This window comes from Peromyscus maniculatus, chromosome 7, assembly GCF_049852395.1.
Source record: "Peromyscus maniculatus bairdii isolate BWxNUB_F1_BW_parent chromosome 7, HU_Pman_BW_mat_3.1, whole genome shotgun sequence".
Lineage (NCBI taxonomy): Eukaryota > Metazoa > Chordata > Mammalia > Rodentia > Cricetidae > Peromyscus > Peromyscus maniculatus.
In genome coordinates this window covers 93,412,181-93,433,698 of record NC_134858.1, presented here as the reverse complement: position 1 = coordinate 93,433,698, position 21,518 = coordinate 93,412,181, and the positions used below count along the sequence as shown (strand labels likewise).

At 37.6% G+C, this 21,518-nt stretch overlaps 1 protein-coding gene across 3 annotated transcripts in view; it reads right to left on the bottom strand.

Annotated features, from left to right (window-relative positions):
• Positions 1–21,518, bottom strand: part of Atr (ATR checkpoint kinase) — a 111,311-nt gene that overhangs the window by 71,343 nt on the left and 18,450 nt on the right. For all 3 annotated transcript variants that reach the window (XM_006975175.4, XM_042281446.2, XM_076576837.1), the window contains exons 11-20: positions 21,278–21,468; positions 21,094–21,194; positions 20,637–20,808; positions 19,713–19,883; positions 16,316–16,510; positions 14,135–14,320; positions 7,727–7,819; positions 5,291–5,421; positions 2,060–2,203; positions 35–128 (exon numbers count right to left, since the gene is read on the bottom strand). In XM_006975175.4, the coding sequence (XP_006975237.2) occupies positions 35–128; positions 2,060–2,203; positions 5,291–5,421; positions 7,727–7,819; positions 14,135–14,320; positions 16,316–16,510; positions 19,713–19,883; positions 20,637–20,808; positions 21,094–21,194; positions 21,278–21,468 (1,478 nt within the window). The remainder of the gene's footprint in view (positions 1–34; positions 129–2,059; positions 2,204–5,290; positions 5,422–7,726; positions 7,820–14,134; positions 14,321–16,315; positions 16,511–19,712; positions 19,884–20,636; positions 20,809–21,093; positions 21,195–21,277; positions 21,469–21,518) is intronic.

The following is a 21,518-nucleotide window of genomic DNA, read 5'->3' as shown; positions in this document are numbered from 1 at the left end:
AATCTTTCATACCATAAGTAAAGAAATGAAATACCTTTCTATATTCCTGGAGAACTGCTTTTATCTTTTCTAATTCTGGGTGATCAGGCAAAAAATATATTTCATGAAGAAAATCTTGCACAGCATCCCTAATAGAAAGAATTATTTGCATGACTATGAATATGAAACAAAAGCTGAAAGTAAAGCTAATAATTTTCATACTTAAAAGCTCATTGTGATTATTCAAATGCAAAGTAATCTTCCTGGCCATGTCTATGGTCCCAGCTAAATTAACAATTTAGCAATTACAACTAATTAGCAATTGCACTAGAAATAAGTCAGTGGTAGAGTGGTTGCTTAGCATGAAAAATGCCTGGGCTCAATCCCTAGTATTACAACAACAACTACAAAAAACCAAAAAATAAACAAACAAAAAAACTCAAATTAAATAAACAATTACAATAAAACATTTAATAATGGCAAATAATCAGAGACAAAAAAAAAATCCTTGATAGCCTGTCACATCAGTCTACAAGAAACCATGCTTCTCAATATGCACTCATATATATAGCTCTTTATTCTTTAATCCAGAACAGGTACAAGAATTGTTTTATTGCTAAGTACATGTGGAAGAAGATATGCTGTGGATAGGAAAGAGCTTAGACCTGGCAGTTTCCATTTTTGTGCTCAGGAAATACTGAGTCACCATGCAAGAAATCAAGCTATCAACATGGACAAGACACACAGAGAGAAGGGCTCTGACATTACATGGACAGGGAGTCCACTTCAGTTTACCTTCTGAAAAGTGGCCATACCAGTGATCTCTGATGAGACCAACAGAAGAAATAGCAAGCTGAACTCAGCCTAAACTACAAGATTATGAGCAAATAAAGGAGTTCACTATTTCTAAGGCATCACATTTGGAAAACAGAAAGTAGTAGAAATCAATCCCAATATAAATTTTCATAAAGAATTTTCAGAGAAAAATATGCAAATAATCCTTATTAATGCTGCAACATTTTAGTTGCTTACGTTATAATAAAAATCTTTCTAGGTTTAAATACATTTTTAGTCCTAGTCTTTAGTAGTGCATAAAAAATTAGAAATAGCTACCATGTGTGCTATTGGATGCTAAGTCCTGTGCTAGACATGGGATGAACCAATAAACAAACACATAACAATTCGTTTACTCAGGAGGGTGAGGGTCTACCTAGCACCAAGTAAAAGAAAATTTTTCTTATGACATGAAAAAGAAAAATTATTTTACCATCTATAACAAACAATAAACATATGAATATTCATTTAACAACTGAAAAGAGATATAAAAAGTTATATTAGTGATTTATTGCTCTAGCATGTAGAAAACTTAAAAAAAATAGCAATACTTAGAGACATAAAAACACATTTGAAAGTATTTTAGGGCTGGAGAGATTGCTCATTTGGTAAAACACTTGCTGTGTAAGCACCAAGACCTGAGTTGGATCCCCAAGTTACCACAGGAAAGCATGTTCCTGATATCCCATCACCAAAGAGGCAATGACAGGAGGATCCTTGGGGCTTTGCTGGCTAGCTAGATTAGAGCAATCAGTCAGGTTTTAAAAAGACTTTGTCTTGGGGCTGGAGAGATGGCTTAGTGGTTAAAGAACACCGACTGCTCTTCCAGAGGTCCTGAGTTCAATTCCCAGCAACCACATGGTGGCTCACAACCACTTGTAATAAGATCTGGTGCCCTCTTCTGGCCTGCATGGACACATGCAGACAGAACACTGTATACATAATAAATAAAAATAAATCTAAAAAAAAAAAAAGTAAAATAATAATTAAAAAAAAAAAAAAAAAGACTTTGTCTCAAAAAATAAGGTGGTGCCATTTAATCCCAGCACTCAGGAGGCAGGCAGATCTCTGTGAGTTTGAGGCCAGCCTGGTCTATATAGTAAGTTCCAGGACAGTCAGAGCTACACAGTGAGACCCTACCTCAAACAATCAACAACAAGGCGCGCGCGCGCGCACACACACACACACACACACACACACACAGACACACACGCAAGTATTTTATGCTTAATTTCAGTTTCAATACCTGTTTTCAATGATGAGGTAGTGAAAGATAGCAGCAGTTTCTTTTGGCTGCATGTATATGAGAGGTAACAAAGCAACTATGACATGACTGAGCAGGGGGCCCAGGTAAGCATGATCCAGACAACGAACAAAGCAGTCCCATGCCCTAAGTGAAAAACAAAAATTAATTCAAAGTATTTTTATATTTGGAAAGTACTATCAATTAGTTGTTAGCTGAATAATATATACATACACACACACAAACACACACAGTGATCTCTAAGTTATATTAAATCAAACAAAACTTAAAAACCCCATCTAACCAACTAAACTAACAAATAAAACAAATAAAAACAAAGGTGAAACAGTATTTTGGGACAAGATCAATACAAAAGAAAACCCGAATGTTATGTTTTTATACATTTGCTTACACAGATAATCCATAAGCACAGTACAAGTTACAAAGACTTTTTTTGACTTCACAATGCTGTACACACATTTAGAAGGAATTTATTTGAAGGTTGGATGTGGTGATGCACATCCCTAATCTCAGCACTTGTAGAATAATGTCACAGAGTTCAAGGGCAGCCTGGGCTCTGTAAGACTCTCAAAAAATTTAAAAGTGAAGCTGAATTTTCATCTTTCCATGAACTAATAATACAGCACAATTTTCCCTTGTGATACTGGGCAGTGATAGCAAGCCATAGTTTCTAGTAATAAGTTTCATATAACCATGGGGGTGAGCAATGGATATTGTACTTAACAACATACTACTGTGTTCAATAGACTACACGAGATACTCAACACTATTATAAACAGACTTTGTGTTATATGATTTTGACCAAATGAAAGCTACCGTAGGTGTTCCAAGCTCATTTAATCCAGGCTACATTAGGCTACAGTGTACGGCAGGTTAGGTACATTAAAAATGTATTTTCAGCCCCAGCTTGGTGGTGAATGTCTATAATTCCAATACCTGGGAGGCTGAGGTAGAGGACTGTTGACTTCTGGGTCAGTTTGGGCTACATAGCAAGACAGTGTCTCAAAAACATACAAAAATTGTTCCAATTTGTGATATTTTCAACTTAACGATAATGTGTTTATCAGGATGTCACAATCTTTCCCCACTCCTGCAAAGGAAGAACTAGCTATGCTTTTAAAAAGAGGGCTAACTGGGCCTGGTGGTACATGCCTGAAAGTGCATCCCACCTGAAAGGTAGATCAGGAGTTCAAAGTCATCACCATCTACATATCAAGTCGAATTTGAAGGCAGCCTGGGTTACATGACACCCTGCTCAAAATAAATAAATGAATAAGCAAACAAACAGATGAAATTAAAGACAGGTACACTGGTACAGGTCTGTAATTCCAGAAATTAGGAGCCTGAGATAGCAGTATGGCCACAAGAAAACAAAAAGACAGATAGGGTGGCACATACTTATAATCCCAGCTCTGCCCACACAGAAAGTTCCAGGCTAGCCTAGGAACTATGGAAGATGAAAGAGGTGGGCAAGAACTATGCTGGCTAGTTTATGTCAACTTAATACAAGCTAGAGCTTTTTGGGAAGAGGGAATCACTACTGAGAAAATGCTCCCAAGAGATCAGCTTGTGGAGAAGCCTGTAGTATATTTTCTTGATTGATGATTGATGTGAGTGGGCCCATTCCAAATGGGGTGTGGTACCACTCTTGGGTGAGTGGTTCTGGATAATATAAGAAAGCAAACTGAGAAACCTATAAGAAGCAATCCAATAAGCCGTACTCCTCGATGACTTCTGTGTAAGTTTCCACCTCCAGGTTCCTGCCTTGCTAGAGTTTCAGCCCTGACTTCACTCACTGATAAATTATAACCTGAGAATTGAAAGCTGAAATAAACCCTTCTTTATTCACAGCAATAGAAATCTTAACAGACAAAAAACGGTACCAGAATCAAGGTGTGAATCATTGCTATGATAGACCTGACCACTGGGTTTTGAGGAAGACTGTGGTGGCATCTGAACTTTGGGCTGGAAAAGCTGTTGAATGCTCAGAGTGCAGTGGGCTGTTCTGTGGGAGCTTGGAAGGTAAGTATGCTGAGGGCAGTGCAGATGAAAGAAGTCTGACATATAGCTTCAGATGGACTCAAAGACGCTACTGAGGCTGTTTGATATTTTGAATTAAGAATCTGTAGTTCTGGTCAGCTGCGGCTGAAGAAACAGCTATAATTAAGAAAAGACCAGCACCACTTAAGTGAAACCTTTGTTTATTAAGTACAACTGATTCTGGTTAGTTGGAGCTAAGAAATTAGTACTGATTTAAAAAAAAAAGCTTGGCAACCTTGAAGATCATACATCTGGGGATATTTCTTCAGGGCCAGCACACAGAACCTATGGTTCAAAGGAGCCAAGGCTGCATCTCATGCTGGCAGGTGAACTTGTTAGTGAAAGAGTTACACATGAGGTACTGGTTTTGAAGGAATGAAGGGGTTATAGGAGAGTAGCTGAGGTTTGGCACCATGTGGCAGGGTTAGGATCCCTGAAGAGAGCCCAGTAGAGGCTTCCAGTGACAGCCCAGTTGCAGCAGAGACCCCAGTATTTTAGAGATGTCAGTACTATGGACAACTATGAGGACAGCAGCAGCTCTGAAGTGGAGCCAACCTGATCCTAGATGACAAGGTGCAATTGGTGTGGATGACAGAGCCAGAAAAGTATGACTGCCCAAACCCTTTGGTGCATACAAGAGCATGAGTTAATTAATCCTAGACACTGGATACTGAGTTACTTACACTGTTGGGAATTTGGCTTTGATTGTTCAGACTGTGACTGTACCCTGGTTCTTCCTTCTTGGAGTAAGAAAGTATGTAACTTATTTTGTATTTTATAGGAACCCACAGTTAAGAGACTTCAAACTTTTGGAGTGACTTAAATGTTTTAAAGAAATTGAACTTTTTGAGTTGGAATTTAAATTTTAAAATTGGAATTTTAAAACTGGGACTTTTAAAAGTTAGAATGTTTTATATGTGACATCAACCATACCATCTTGGGGAAGAATAAAAAAGAAAGGTTCTGATTTAATAAGTGATATGTTTGTGTGCCAAGTCGACAGGGGTCAATTGTACTGGCTAGTTTAATGTCAACTTGATGCAAAATGTAGTTATTTAGGAAGAAAGTACCTCAACTGAAAAAAATGTTCCCACCAGATCAGCCTGTGGTAAGAACTCAAGTAAGTGTTTCCTAGAAATACAAGAAAATACACCAATTAAGACTGTCATTTACCTGCAACATAACTCAGGAAAATCATCCTTGAATCTAAGGCCAGTTCTCAGTGTGGTCATCATTTTTACTCTCACAGAGCTAACATGTTTAGGTCCCATCAACTTCATCAAAGACATCAAACTATTCAAAGCCTACAAAGAAATGAGTGGTCAAAACAGAACTTATAAACAAGATGCCAGAGCAGACAAGTGGCAGAAGTGAGTGCTTCCTCCACAAACGTCAAGGTATCAATGTACACACTACAAAAAGTCTAATAAATGCTGGCCATTTTTTTTTTTTTGGTCAACTTACATGGGAACCAAGATCTGAAAAACACAAATTACATTCTTTTGTTGCCCTTGAAGGTGCTCTGCTATTTTGATCCATTGGTCCTCTAAAACAATAAAGCTTGAAATTTACTAAGTATATGATACATTTTAATTTTCTTCAAATATGTCTCACACCACTAATATAAATTCAGATACAGATGGAACTTAAAAGTTATTTATAAAGTATTTTTAAAGGTTTATTCATTCATTATGTCTACAGTGTTCTGCCTGTATGCCAGAAAAGGGCATCAGATCTCATTATAGATGGTTGTGAGCCATCATGTAGTTGCTGGGGATTGAACTCAGGACCTCTGGAAGAGCAGCCAGTGCTCTTAACCTCTGAGCCATCTCTCCAGTCCCATTATAAAATAATTTAAACAGAATGCCTTATAATGGACAATGCTGGTTTCAATGATAGTAAATTCAAGATGTTCTGAATTTAACACAACAATCAATTGCTGGATATACTTAGACTAGAAACAGAGTGAGGACTGCATCAATAGTTCTAGGCTCTAATGAATGGGTAAAGAAAGTCTCCGGTGAATCTTATGCATGTACTTAGAAGTTACTATTCCTGTGTTGAAACACCATGTCCAAAAGCAACTCGAGGAAGAAAGGGTTTATTTGGCTTATGCTTCCACATCACTGTTCATCACTGAAGGAAGTCAGGACAGGAACTCAAACAGAGCAGGAACCTGAAGGCAGGAGCTGATGCAGAGGCCATGGAAGGGTGCTGCTTAAGACTTGCTCCTTATGGCTTGCTCAGTATGCTTTTATTAGCACCCATGCCACAAAGTTCCAGGGGTGGCCCTACCCGCAATGAGCTGGGCCCTCCCTCATGGATCACTAATTAAAAAAATGCTCTACAGGCTTGCCTACAGCCCAATCTTTTGGAACTATTTTCTAAATTGAGGCTTCCTCCTCTCCAATGACTCTACCTCTCAAGTTGACATAAAACTAGCCAGCACATGTACCAAACCATATAAGTTATAGCTTATAACATAAATCCCACTTTAAGATTTAAAGTCATTCAGTCTCTCATTTGGCATAAATGTTTGGGAAGCCATATAGATAGAATACAAGTTACTGAAAATTTACTAGTTAACATTGAAATAATGGGCACTGACTTAGAATTTGTAGCTAAATTTGTCTATATGTCTTACATGGATCCTTAAAGTTATCAGAAAGGAAATACATACTAAAATAAAAGCTGCCACTGGGCTAGCAAGACAACCCTCAAGGCAAAGGCTTGCTGCCAAGCCTGACAACTTGGTTCTAGTCCTAGGGCCCATAGAGTGGAAGGAGTGTACTAACTCCTGCATACTGTCCTCCGACCTTTATATGAGCACCGTTACATAGTCATGCTAACACACATACACACTAAAAACAGAAATACCAACATCAGACCCAGGTGAACCATAAAATTCAATTATACAACTGATGTTCAAGCTCTCAGTTACTGTTGTCTTATGTCTTCCACTGGGCTAGATATCATAATGACATGGACTGTTAGTATTATTACCTGACAAGTAAAGCTAGCTGATCAAGGTGGCTGTCATAATCCCAGCACACAGGAGGCTAAGACAGGAAGACTACCATAAGTTATAATGACTAAAGTATAAAGTTAACTTAGGTCAATATGACCAAAGATACTGATTCTGAAATGTTCTTGGAAGCTAGAATCAAATTGTACCTGAAGTTACATATCTTTGCATATTTAGTTATAGAGCCAACAAATTCTTTAGACCAGCTTAAGTTGGGTTTCCTATTTGTCTTCATCAGTGATAGCTACAAGTGGTGCAATTTCTATTTTTACAATGTCTAACAAACAAATGTACGATATTCTGTGATAAATATCAAATGTTTAGTGGCTTCTCTTTTTTAACAGTCTCACACTTAGCTAAGGCTTGCCTGGAGCCCACTATGCAGCCCAGGCTGGCATCAAACTCTCAGCGATCCTTTCAACCCGTCTTCCACATGCTGAAATTACAGGTGTAGGCTACCATATCCAGCTTGTTCACGAACTTTTTATATTTGCAAGTTTGTAACTAGAAGCAAAACTCCTATTTCCTGAATATTCAATATGAATTTTATTCTAGCTTCTTGGAATTCAAATACCACTACTTACCATTTTCTTATCTTCAATGCCAACACTGGAGCTCAGTAACTGCATATTAAAAAAGGCCAGAATGCCCAACAATTTTGGTTGCAAATAATCAGCCTATGGATTTAAAGAAAAGATATTAATATATTTTATATATAAAGTGTCTCTCTTCTTTCCCTCTGAACCTGAGATTTATTACAGAATTCCTAGTGGGCAGCTTTCTACCACTGAACTATATCAGGCAAGAAAAATGGCAAGAAAAAGAGCTAGTGATGGGTGGTAACTGAAATATGTTCCAAGGAAGCATCACTTAATGTTAAGGCACCTGATTCAGGTAACTTAAGGGTTACAGTCACCGCTAAGCGCAGAAGAGGAAGAGTCTGTACTAGTATACAGTGAAGGAGTTAGGTATTTATCCTACATGTCTTTTTAGCACACAGAAACTCTTACCAAGCAAAGGAATTTTTGGTTTATGAACCTTTTTGTTTAAATCATCATTAATTTTGTTTTGAGATTAGCAAAGTATTGGGTTTAATAACAGTATCTCCATAATATGTATTTTGTAAACTTCTGATTTGGATTGAAATTAAACTTTGGCATAATAAGCCACAATTCCCTAACTATATGGTTCTAGTCTATGTAGGAATAGGTGGCACTCAAATCTACATAAATATTCTAATTTTAAAGTTCCTGGCATCCAGACAAATAGTACTTTAAGTATGTATGCCTGCCATTCACCAAATATATACTATCATGCTAGGTACATGTGTATAAGATAAGCACTAATATACATGGCAATTAGTAGGAGGCACTAATCCACACATAAATATGATTGTGACAGAGCTATAAGAAAATAAACATACACACACACACACAAAAAAAAAGGAAAAGAAAAGAAAAGAAATACAAACACATGAGAGAAACTGGAAAATGAATTTAGCTAGGGGTGATAAGGAAACTTTGGAGAGTGAAAAACATCCAGGAAATTATTATTGTAAGTACAGAGACCATTTAAAGCCAACAGCTACAAATCTGGAAGTTTGCTGTTTTTAAAAACAAAGCCAACAGAGCTACAGTAATGAAAGGAAGAGTTTAACAAAAGGGAGGTAGAAAGGCACACTGTTGCACATGGTCTTACAGATTTAATTTGAAGAGGTTATACATTACTTTCAGGTTTTAGAAGAAGAAATGGGTAGATAACGGTACAAAATACCATTGCCCGAAGTAGGGAAGATTAGGGGAAACAAGTCAAGGAAGAAAAGGCTCCTTTGGGGTCCAAGGTTACACACAGATAGCTCAGTGTAAGGTAGCTGCTATGCTGGATGACAACTTGACACAGGCTAAGGTCACCTGAGAGGAGGGAATCTCAAGAAAATACTTCCATCAGATTGGGCTGTAAACAAGCATGGAGGGCATTTCTTAGAGATTGATGGGGGAGGGCCCAGCCAAATGTGGGTGGGACCACCTCTGGGCTGGTGATCCTGGGTTCTATAGGAAAGCAGGCTGAGCAACCCAAGAGGAGCAAACAAGCAAGTAGCACTCTTCCATGGCCTCTGTATCAGCTTCTGTCTCCATGTTCCTGCCCTGCTTGAGTTCCTGTCCTGACTTCCTGTGATAAGCCGTGACGTGGAAGCATAAGCCAAAAAAAGCATTCCTCCCCCAGTTTCTTTGATTATGGTGTTTCATCACAGCAATAGCAACCCTAACTAAGACATTTGCCTAGCATATACAAAGCTCTAGGTTTGATCCCCAGCACTGCAAACTGGATTCCTTAAAATTCCCTTTTAGAACTGGCACTAGTTGTTAAATATATTTGCAGATAAACATTTGTGTGCATGCCATCTATTTCCTCCTAGGATCTAACCTATATAAACCCCAAAGTTCAAAGTTCACAGTTTAAAAGTTGGAATTGAAACGTTAACAATGGAATCATCAAATCATCCTATCAAAGCAAGGAAACAAAAGAAATCATGATGATAGGGCAGAGGGAATTACACTATTCCAAATCACTCCAACATGAAAAAAACAAAGCTGAAAAATAAAGAGAAAAGAGAAAGTTTGATGTGTTGGCACAGGCCTGTAATCCCAGAACTCAGGAACCAGAGGCAGAAAGGTAAGAGGTTCAAGGCCATTCTCAACTACATAGGGACTTTGAGGTAAGCCTGGATTTTATGATGCCCTGTTTCAGAACTAACAAGCAAGCAAACAACAACAAAAGTAGAAAACAAAGAAAGAAACCCCATCTTTCCTTTACTCCAAACAAAGGATTTAATTTAGCTTGCTGCTTGCTTTGTCAAGGATTAGTTGTAAGAAGAAACAAGATGAGGGGAAAGCTGTAAAAATATAATTAACCTTGTTGTTTACTTAGTGAAAAATAAATCATGCCAGGTGTGGTGTTGCATGCCTTTAATGCCTTTAATCCCAACACTAATAAGCAGATCTCTTATAAGAGTTTGAGGCCAGTCAGGTCTACAAAGTGAGTTCTAGGTCAACCAGGGTTATATAGAGACCTTTTCTTAAAAAAAAAAATGAAGGGGGGCGGGAACCTTAGGAAAAAATAAAATCCTAAGAATCACCTGGAAGTCCACATTTTCAAAGATACATATGCAGCTAACATCTTCTGCGACCATACAACTTTAACCTTTTCTAAAAGAAAAATTCCAATTAAAATAAAAAAAAAAACAAACCTATACTTGGAAAATGGGGGCAAGGAGTTTCCTCAGCTTCTTAAGTAGCTACAAAAAAGGAGGAGACGGCCCCGGCAGTGGCAGCGGCGGCCGACAGGGACATACAGGACCAGCGGCAGCCGGTAGAGGTAGTAGACAGGCCCAGGCAGCAGCGACAAGCAGAAGCAGGTAGGCCCGTGGCAGCAGCCGGCAGAGACATACAGGCCCAGCGGCAGCCGGCAGAGACATACAGGCCCAGCGGCAGCCAGCAAAAACATACAGGCCCAACGGCGGCCTGCAGAGGTAGACACCCAGGAGAAATAGACGCCAGGAAATAATCAAATTGAGGGCCGAAATCAATGAAATAGAAAACAAGAGAACAATACAAAAAAAAAAAAAAAAAAAAAATCAATGAAACAACGAGTTGGTTCTTTGAAAAAAATCAACAAGATAGACAAACCCCTAGCCAAATTAACCAAAAGGCAAAGAGAGAGCACCCAAATTAACAAAATCAGAAATGAAAAGGGAGACATAACAACAGACGAGGAAATCCAGAGAATCATCAGATCATACTTCAAAAACCTGTACTCCACAAAAATGGAAAGCCAGGAAGAAATGGACAATATTCTGGATAAATACCACATACCAAAACTAAATCAAGACCAGATAAACAATTTAAATAAACCAATAACCCCTAAAGAAATAGAAACAGTCATCAAAAGTCTCCCAACCAAAAAAAGCCCAGGACCTGATGGTTTCAGTGCAGAATTCTACCAGACTTTCAAAGAAGAACTAATACCAATACTCTTCAAAGTGTTCCACACAATAGAAACAGAAGGAACACTATCAAACTCTTTTTATGAGGCTACAATTACCCTGATACCCAAACCACACAAAGATGCAACAAAGAAAGAGAACTACAGACCAATCTGTACACTAATGCAAAAAAACTCAACAAAATACTGGCAAACCGAATCCAAGAATACATCAAAACAATCATCCATCACGACCAAGTAGGATTCATCCCAGGGATGCAAGGATGGTTCAACATACTAAAATCAGTCAATGTAATACACCATATAAACAAACTGAAAGAAAAAAACCATATGATCATCTCCTTAGATGCTGAAAAAGCCTTTGACAAAATCCAACACCCCTTCATGATAAAGGTCTTAGAAAGATCAGGAATACAAGGAACATTTCTAAACATAATAAAAGCAATTTATAGCAAGCCAACAGCAAACATCAAATTAAATGGAGAGAAACTCAAAGTGATACCACTAAATTCAGGAACAAGACAAGGCTGTCCACTCTCCCCATATTTATTCAATATAGTACTTGAAGTTCTAGCTAGAGCAATAAGACAACAAAAGGAGATCAAAGGGATACAAATTGGCAAGGAAGAAGTCAAATTTTCACTATTTGCAGATGATATGATAGTATACATAACTGACCCCAAAAACTCTACCAGGGAACTCCTACAGCTGATAAACTCCTTCAGTAAAGTGGCAGGATACAAGATCAACTCAAAAAAATCAGTAGCCCTCCTATGCACAAACGATAAAAGGGCTGAGAAAAAAGTCAGAAAAACATCACCCTTTACAATAGCCACAAATAATATAAAATACCTTGGGATAACACTAAACAAGTGAAGGACTTTTTTAATAAGAACTTTAAATCTCTAAAGAAAGAAATTGAAGAAGATATCAGAAAATGGAAGGATCTCCCATGCTCATGGATAGGTAGGATTAACATAGTAAAAATGGCAATCTTACCAAAAGCAATCTACAGATTCAATGCAATCCCCATCAAAATCCCAACACAATTCTTCAGACTTGGAAAGAAAAATACTCAACTTCATATGGAAAAACAAAAGACCCAGGATAGCTAAAAGAATCCTATATGATAAAGCAATCTTTGGAGGCATCACCATCCCTGACCTCAAACTTTACTATAGAGCTATAGTAATAAAAACAGCTTGGTACTGGTATAAAAACCGACATACGGACCAATGGAATCGAATTGAAGATCCTGACATTAATCCATGCACATATGAACACCTGGTTTTTGACAAAGGAGCCAAAACTATACAATGGAAAAAAGCAAGTATCTTCAACAAATGGTGCTGGCATAACTGGATGTCAATATGTAAAAGATTACAAATAGATCCATATCTGTCACCATGCACAAAACTCAAGTCCAAGTGGATCAAAGACCTGAACATAAATCCAGTTACACTAAACTTAATAGAAAAGAAAGGAGGAAGCACTCTTGAACGCATTGGCACCGGAGACCATTTCCTAAATAAAACACCAACAGCACAGACCCTGAGCACAACAATTAATAAATGGGACCTCTCAAAACTGAGAAGCTTTTGCAGGGCAAAAGACACAGTCAAAAAAAAGACAAAAAGACAGCCAACAGAATGGGAAAAGATCTTCACCAACCCCACATCTGACAGAGGATTGATCTCCACAGTATATAAAGAACTCAAGAAACTAGACATCAAAATACTGAACAGTCCAATTAAAAAATGGGCTAAAGAGCTAAACAGAGAATTCACAAAACAAGAAACACAAATGGCTGAAAGACATTTAAAGAAATGCTCAACATCCTTAATCATCAGAGAAATGCAAATCAAACCAACTCTGAGATACCACCTTACACCTGTCAGAATGGCTACAATCAAAAACACCAATGACAGTCAATGTTGGAGAGAATGTGGAGCAAAGGGAACACTCCTCCACTGTTGGTGGGAATGTAAACTTGTACAACCACTGTGGAAATCAGTATGGCAGTTTCTCAGAAAATTAGGAATCGAACTACCTCAAGACCCAGCCATCCCACTCTTGGGCATTTACCCAAGGAATGCTGATTCATACCATAAAGATACATGCTCAGCTATGTTCATAGCAGCACTATTTGTAATAGCCAGAACCTGGAAACAACCTAGATGCCCATCAACGGAAGAATGGATGAAAAAAATGTGGTACATATACACAATGGAGTACTACTCAGCAGAGAAAAACAATGAAAGCATGAAATTTGCAGGCAAATGGATGGAACTAGAAAAAATCATCCTGAGTGAGGTAACTCAAACCCGGAAACACAGTCATGGTATGTACTCACTCATAAGTGGATTCTAGACATAAAATAAAGAACAATCAGACCACAACCCATAGAACCATGGAGGCTATATATATATATATATATATATATATATATATATATATATATATATATATATATATATATATATAGCATGGGGGTCCCTAGGACGACTGTGGCTTATAATACATTTCGGTTTTACTCAATTATGAAAAAAATAGCCAAATGAATGGAAACACATGAACTATGAACCAAAGGCTGAGGGGCCCCCAGCTGGATCAGGCCCTCTGAATAGGTGAGACAGTTGATTGGCTTGATCAGTTTGGGAGGCAACTAGGCAGTGGGACCAAGTCCTGTGCTCATTACATGAGTTGGCTGTTTGAAACCTGGAGCTTATGCAGGTACATTTGGCTCAGTCTGGGAGGAAGGGACTGGACCTGCCTGGACTGAGTCTACCAGGTTTATCGCAGTCCTCGGGGGGATGATTTGCCTTGGAGGAGGTGGGAATGGGGGGTGGGATGGGGGTAAGAGGAAGGGGTGGGAGGGGAGAGAATAGGGGAACCCGTGGCTGATATGTAGAACTGAATGGTATTGTAAAATACAATAAATTAAAAAAAAAAAAAAAGGAGAAAAACAAACCAAATATCATGGGCCTTACCATCAGTTCAGGTGATGTGATATCTCGTGGTCCCTGATATGGATCATCACTAGATGCAAATGAGGCAAGAATTGACAAACCGTTGAAAACTTGTTGATAATGTTCTCCAATACGTAGCAATAATTCATTGTGCAATCCTTGAAAATCCTGTCTTAACAGGCTCCCCAGCTCAATTTCTGTTTCATTCTAAAGATATGAAAAATTGTTTTCCTCATATTAGCATCCAAAAATAAGTACAGATTTTTAACATGTTATTAGTAAATCAAGAGCTCTAGGTCAGATGGCATAGCTTACTAACATAACTAAGAAAAGACACTGGCAAAGAATTCTATCCTTCTCTCCTGATAGGTCTCCCATGAGCTGTATGCAATGAAGAAAAGCGATCAGACTTAATGTTGAAATAAAATTTGAAAAGTCCTATGTTTGCCTAAAGTCTTTTGCACCAGCAACACAGTATTTACAGATTCATGGACCCTGGCTGCAAGGACAGCGCTACACAGCAGGTTTTTGGTCAGAATGCTGGAGTCTAAATTTTAGCTGTCATTTATAAGTTGTCCTGTGATTTGGACACGTTACCTAATCTAACTTCTCACTGCCTTAGTTCCATCATCTATAAAACAAAACACTGGCTGAACATTCCTAATTAAAGCCCAAATATCAATTCTTTAACACTGTCATGATATCAGAAGCAGAAAATTTCATACTTGACTTTAAATGATAGGTTGCAGTCAAAATGCAGACACATTGGAAATAGTGTATAAAATTATCTCTTATGTTGTTGTTGATTTTCGAGACAGGGTTTCTCTGTGTAATAACCTTAGCTGCCCTAGAACTCCCTTTGTAGACCAGGCTGGCCTCAAACTCATAAAGATCCAAGTGCTGGCATTAAAACCGTGCACCAACACACATAATTGAGCTATACATTTGTGTGTGAAACATGAATGAATTCTGTGTTTAGACTTTGGTCTCATCCTCAAAATATCTCATTATATATATGCAAATGTTTCAAAATATAACAAAAAGAAGCAAAGAAAAATCTGAAATCTTGTCTCAAGCATTTTGTATATGAGATAAGATGTACTACCTGCATCTCGCCAAATAACTGAAATGACCCAGATAGTATGTGGACAGAGAAGTTTCTGACATATAGTATGTACTCCATAAATATTATCATTCTGTCTCTATAACACACAGTTAATGTCCTCGAGATAAATGAAAACAAATTAATAGTCATTAGGTCTAAAATGAAAAGAGATCTGCTGTCTCTTAGAGAAAAATAAAATTAAGGTTTTCTATTTCCATGGTCTTACATTCCTCAAAGATACTGTTGTTAATAAAAATCAAAAAGAAGCCCAAACAATAATTTTAAGCTTAAAAACTAGCAAGACATGCAAACCTAACAGCCTAAACCCATAATGAAATGAGAGAATAAAGTCCCAAAAGTTGTTCTCTGATCTACACATGCACAGTGGCCCATAAGCACCCATGCACTGTTTCTATCTCTTACACACACAGTCACACACACACACACACTAAAATTTTAAGATTTATTTTTTTACTTTTCATGTCTATAGTGTTCTGCCTATATGTATGTATGTGCACGTGGGTGCTTGGTGCCACAGAGATCAGAAGAGGGCAGCAGATACTGGACCTGGAGTTACAGGAAGATATGATCTGCCATGCATGTGGGTGTTGGGAACTGAACCCAAGTCCTGTGCTAGAACAAGTCCTGTTAATCACTCAGCCATCTCTCCAGACCCATTAAATTATTAATAATTTAAAAAGTAGGCAGAATTACAATCATATTATCAGAGTAGCAAGTAACTAAACCAAACACAGGCATACAGTTAAATATAGTTGTCTCTTCCTATAATTACTTGTATATTATCAGCTAGTATAACTGTAATCAGCACAAAATTACTAAAATAAAATCATGTAAGAACCTCATTCATGAAAGGATGACTATTTTATCCTACTACAGTAAATGATCAGAGAAAATATCAAAAGACCAATCCTATTTAGAATCCTCCCAAGACAATGATTATTTAACACAATATTTATAAATATTCTTACAACCTATAAATTATTCACTGTCCTTCCTACATTACAATGTTACAACAGTTTTTTCCAATAATGTTTACTTAAATAAGAGAATTAAAAGACATACAAATATCCAAATACCTTCAGATAATGAAGGGCACGTTCTAATTCATCTTTGGTACAAGAACAAACCAAATGAGAAAAAATATATTTGAAGTTATTTATTAAAATCTCGCGACGATTGACATTTAATTGTTTTCCTAAAGTTCGAATGAGAGCAGATGCTGCAGGGCTTGCTTTGGCAGCAAGATCAGGCAATAGAACTTGTAATGTCCTCTGAAAAAGAGCACAATAATTATCACAAAGTCCATTTGTCTGGGTGACAAACTGTTCAAATAAGCTGTTCACAAAAACATTCTTTAATGCCATATGAAGTCATGTATGGATTCATAGTTATATTTGGCCTTGCCATTTACTCACTTGACTATAATACACTGATATTACAATGATTCAGGCCCTGTATATACAGCAATAAGCAAAACAGACAAGACACAGAGCTTTTATCATATGCATTAAGAGACAGTAAAGAGCCGGGTGGTGGTGGCACAAGCCTTTAGTCCCAGCACTCGGGAGGCAGAGGCAGGCGGATCTCTGTGAGTTCGAGGCCAGCCTGGTCTACCAAGTGAGTTCCAGGAAAGGCGCAAAACTGCACAGAGAAACCCTGTCTCAAAAAACCAAGAAAAAAAAAAAAAAAAAGAGACAGTAAAGAAATGTAAAAGTAATGAAGACTGGATTCATTCTTAATTCCTATTACATTGTATGCTAACTCAAAAGAAGCGAATTTCCATGCCGGGCATTGGTGGCGCACGCCTTTAATCCCAGCACTCGAGAGACGGAGGCAGGCGGATCTCTGTGAGTTCGAGGCCAGCCTGGGCTACCAAGTGAGCGCCAGGAAAGGCGCAAAGCTACACAGAGAAACCCTGTCTCGAAAAAACAAAAAACAAAAAACAAAAAACAAACAAAAAAAAAAGCGAATTTCCCATGAGTATGTGATAAAACATATGCACACTCTAAAATAAGTCTAAATCTGATGTATCCTTTCCTACATTTAGAGAATAAGCATGTAGAGAATAGCCATAAAGGCAAACTTAAAGAATCTGTTCTTTAAGGGGTTGGACAGATGGCTTAGAGGTTAAGAACACCAGCTGCTCTTCCAGAGGAACAGGGTTCAATTCTCAGCATCCACATGGTAGCTCACCACTGTCTGTAACTCCGTTATCTGACACCCTCAAACAGACATACATACAGGCAAAACACCAATGCACATAAAATAAAAATAATTATTGAAAAAAAGAATTTTTTAGATTATAGAATTGATGCTGCAACATTCCAGAAAACTGTTAAATACATCTAACATCCAATACTGCAATCTACTTTCATTTTTGGTCTGTTTCTTTTAAGATCTAGCTCATTAAATTCACACAAAATCCAAAGGTAAAATAATTATGATTTTGTTTATTTATTATACATGTACCTAAAGAATACTACTACATGTAAGTCATTATCTAAACATGGGATGTGACAACGAACAAGATCCAGCCTTTCCTGAGGGGTATTACATTCTGTCACTCAAGAGACTGAGACAGGAGGATAGCACATTTGAGGACAGCTGTACTATAGAATGAGACTGCATCCAAAACAGAAAGAAAACAAACAAAACAATAAACAAATAGGTTTGCCTTTGTAGACATAACTTACGTTACTCCTTTTAACTTAGTTATACTTAAATTAAGATGGCTACATAAAATAGCTTAAATTTAGACATTTGGTTTCTTCTCAGTTTTATTTTGCCAATGGGTAATGTTGCAATAAACATCTGTGGCTTTTGATGGAATTAACGAGTACTAAGGTATGAATATCTTTACGGATTTTTTTTTTTTTTTGGTTATTGGTTTTTGAAGACAGGGTTTCTCTGTATAGCTTTGCACCTTTCCTGGAACTCACTTGGTAGCCCAGGCTGGCCTCCAACTCACAGAGATCCACCTGGCTCTACATCTAGAGTGCTAGGATTAAAGGCGTGCGCCACCACCGCCCGGCTTATAGTTCTTATAATATGCTATCCAACTTTCTTTGTATATATAATCAATTTATAAGCAATTTAAGTTCGTTAAAATAATATTGTATGGGAAACCTTTGTATGAACTGTTATCACGATTTATCAAGATTAACAATAAGCCTGACTTTGGGGCAAAAATGAGAAGACAATATGCTCCATCATCCTTTAAACCTTAGCCCTAATGAATTTCACAGGCTTTTTAAACCATCCCATGCTACAAAGTCTGACATCTGAATTCATAGCAGATCATACCACTAATTTTGTATTTTATAATTCAATTTCTTTTTTTTTTTGGTTTTTCTTTCTTTTTTTTTTTTAAAGATTTATTTATTTATTATGTATACAATATTCTGTTTGCATTTATCCCTACAGGCCTTAAGAGGGAGCCAGATCTCATTACAGATGGTTGTGAGCCACCATGTGGGTGCTGGGAATTGAACTCAGGACCTCTGGAAGAACAGCCAGTGTTCTTAACCTCTGAGCCATCTCTCCAGCCCCCTTTTTTTTGGTTTTTCAAAACAGGGTTTCTCTGTGTAGCTTTGCGCCTTTCCTGGAACTCATAGAGATCCGCCTGCCTCTGCCTCCTGAGTGCTGGGATTAAAGGTGTGCACCACCACCACCACCCGGCATAATTCAACTTCTTAAGGGTAAATATTAGTTTTTCAATAACCAGTGGAATCCAGGGTGGTACGAAAAACATAAAGACTCAGATAGTTAACCTGAATATGGTATCACTGAATATGATATATAGAACAGTAAATAAAGATCTACATAAATTTAAGTTTTACTGTGTAAGCAACAATTTCATCAAAGTAAAAATAAATATACAGTTTAGGAGATAGTGAGGTAGCTCAGATGGTAAAGAGCATGTCAAATAAGTATGAAGAACTGAGTTCAATCCCCAGAAAAACGCTGGGCATGCTGACACATGTTTGTAATCCCAGTGCTATGGAATCAGAGACAGGAAAACTATAAAGGCTTGCTGCCCAGCCATTCAAGCTTACCTGGCAAACTTCCAGGGCATTGTGACAGACCCTGTCCTCAACACCCACCCCTCCAAAACTGATGGACAGTGCCTGAGCAACAATAGCCAAGGTTGTCTTCTGACCTATGCATGCACTCATGTACACAAAGCATGTACTTTTGAAAATGTAGGGTCCTTATGTCCTAAATATGCTTGTAAGTTTTTCTTTAAAAAACAAACAAACAAGCCGGGCAGTGGTGGCGCACGCCTTTAATACCAGCATTCAGGAGGCAGAGCCAGGCAGATCTCTGTGAGTTCGAGACCAGCCTGGTCTCGAAAAACCAAAAAAAAAAGAAAAAAGAAAAAGAAAAGAAAGAAAAAAAGAAAAGACAAACAAACATGAAATATTTAATTGAAAACTTCAAATAAGTCAACTACACACACACATTGCAACTTACAGTTAGGAAACGATTAAGATCAGGAAAGTCAAAAACATTGGCAATTTCTGACAAGGTATTTAAAGCCATTTCTCTGTGGTGAGCTACATCATGCTTTCGCATCTCAGCAGTCTGGCAAGGAGTACCCGGGAGTGCTGTCATCTGACTGGAGTGGAGAGATTCTACTAAAAACTAAAGCAAAAACATTTTTCTTAGTTTTCAAACAAGGAAGGAATTCTGACTAACCCTGCCTCCCCGCCCACCAACTAATACCTTTCAAGCTAGCATAAAGGGCAGCATCATGTTCTACACTGCCACAGTTAGACTCATTCAATTCTTTTAATCACTTCACTGAGATGGATTTTGTCATAATCTCCATTTTACAGAAACGCAACCAGACTTAGTTAAGAAACTTGAATATCATGCTCAAGATTATATCACAAATACAGGGTAAAACCAATATTTTAACATGGTCTAACTTTTCAGTCATTGATTAATATATCTTTCTAAAAACAAAGTTTCATGTTTACAACGTTAAGATATAAAAGAGTTTATCATCACTAAAAAGTCTAAAAAATGATGACTGCCTAAAACTTACCAAGAATATAAAAATTTGACAAATTATTATATGATATTCTCTTTCATTTATAACCCATATCTTCAGACCAGTTGAATTAAATACAAATGGCAACAGTTCAGTTCTAAATAAATAGTTTTAAAAATAATTCTTTAAAACAAGCAAAATAAGACTTGTACACATGTTGTTTTTCTTAAACCCAGTCTGGTCCCGAAATCCTGAACTTTAAGAGACCACACCACCTCAGCCTTCCACAGGAAGTAACTGAGATTACCAGCAAAGATACTACTTTGCCTGGTTTCTACTTCTTTTTAAACTCCCGTAAAATGTTGTTATTGTCTATTGAAAGGCTGAATGCTGGCTTTCACCTGACAGATGGGTTTCTTGTATTGGCTGAAAAAATTTTGCAGTTTAACACTTTTCGCTGCGACTAGTGCTCGAATCTCTGTGTACGCTGCTCCAGAGACAGCCGCCGACTTAGACAACAAGCAGTGCAGCAAGTGCAAGAGTGCAAAAGGGATCAAATCTCCTTTCGCCGCCCTGAAAAGAAAAACGAACACAGGTAAACACAAGGTTAATGTCTCAGAAACTAATGCGGATCCACAAAGAAATATATGCTGAGTCATATTTTCCTATAACATACATCTTATATCACCATGTACTCTTTTTTTCCCCCAGTGCTAAGGAACAAATCCAGGCCTTTGTGTACAGCAGGTAAGTACTCTCCCACTGAACTACATCTCCAGCCCTCACTGTCTCTAATGCTAGGCAAATAAGACAGTCACAAACGTAAGTAAGTTTCATTTCAAATCCTGTCAAACACACCTTCCAATGTCCCCTGTTGTAAGAATCAAGGTGTCCTTCAGTTCGTTATTTCTCGATATTTGGGCATGAGTATATGCTTCCTTCATTCTTAAAACAAAAAGCTAGAAAAGCAAAATTCACTGATCAGAAAAATTCAAGAGCTAGGTTTATAAAAATCTGTATGTTTTAATTTAAAATTTCCAACCTCTTTTATGAATCCATCTTCAGAGTCCAAAGATTCCAATATATACTTAATATTTCCACTAAAAGCAACTCTAACATCCTTGTCTGGATCTTCCATCAAATTTAATAAAGTCCCAAGAACCGCTTTTACCTCTGTTTCATCTTCTTGAAAATCAAGATGCTTACAAAGATGATGCAGATTGTCTATGAAAGCTAAAGGGAGACAGTATATATTTTCTAATTTGACACATCACATATCAACG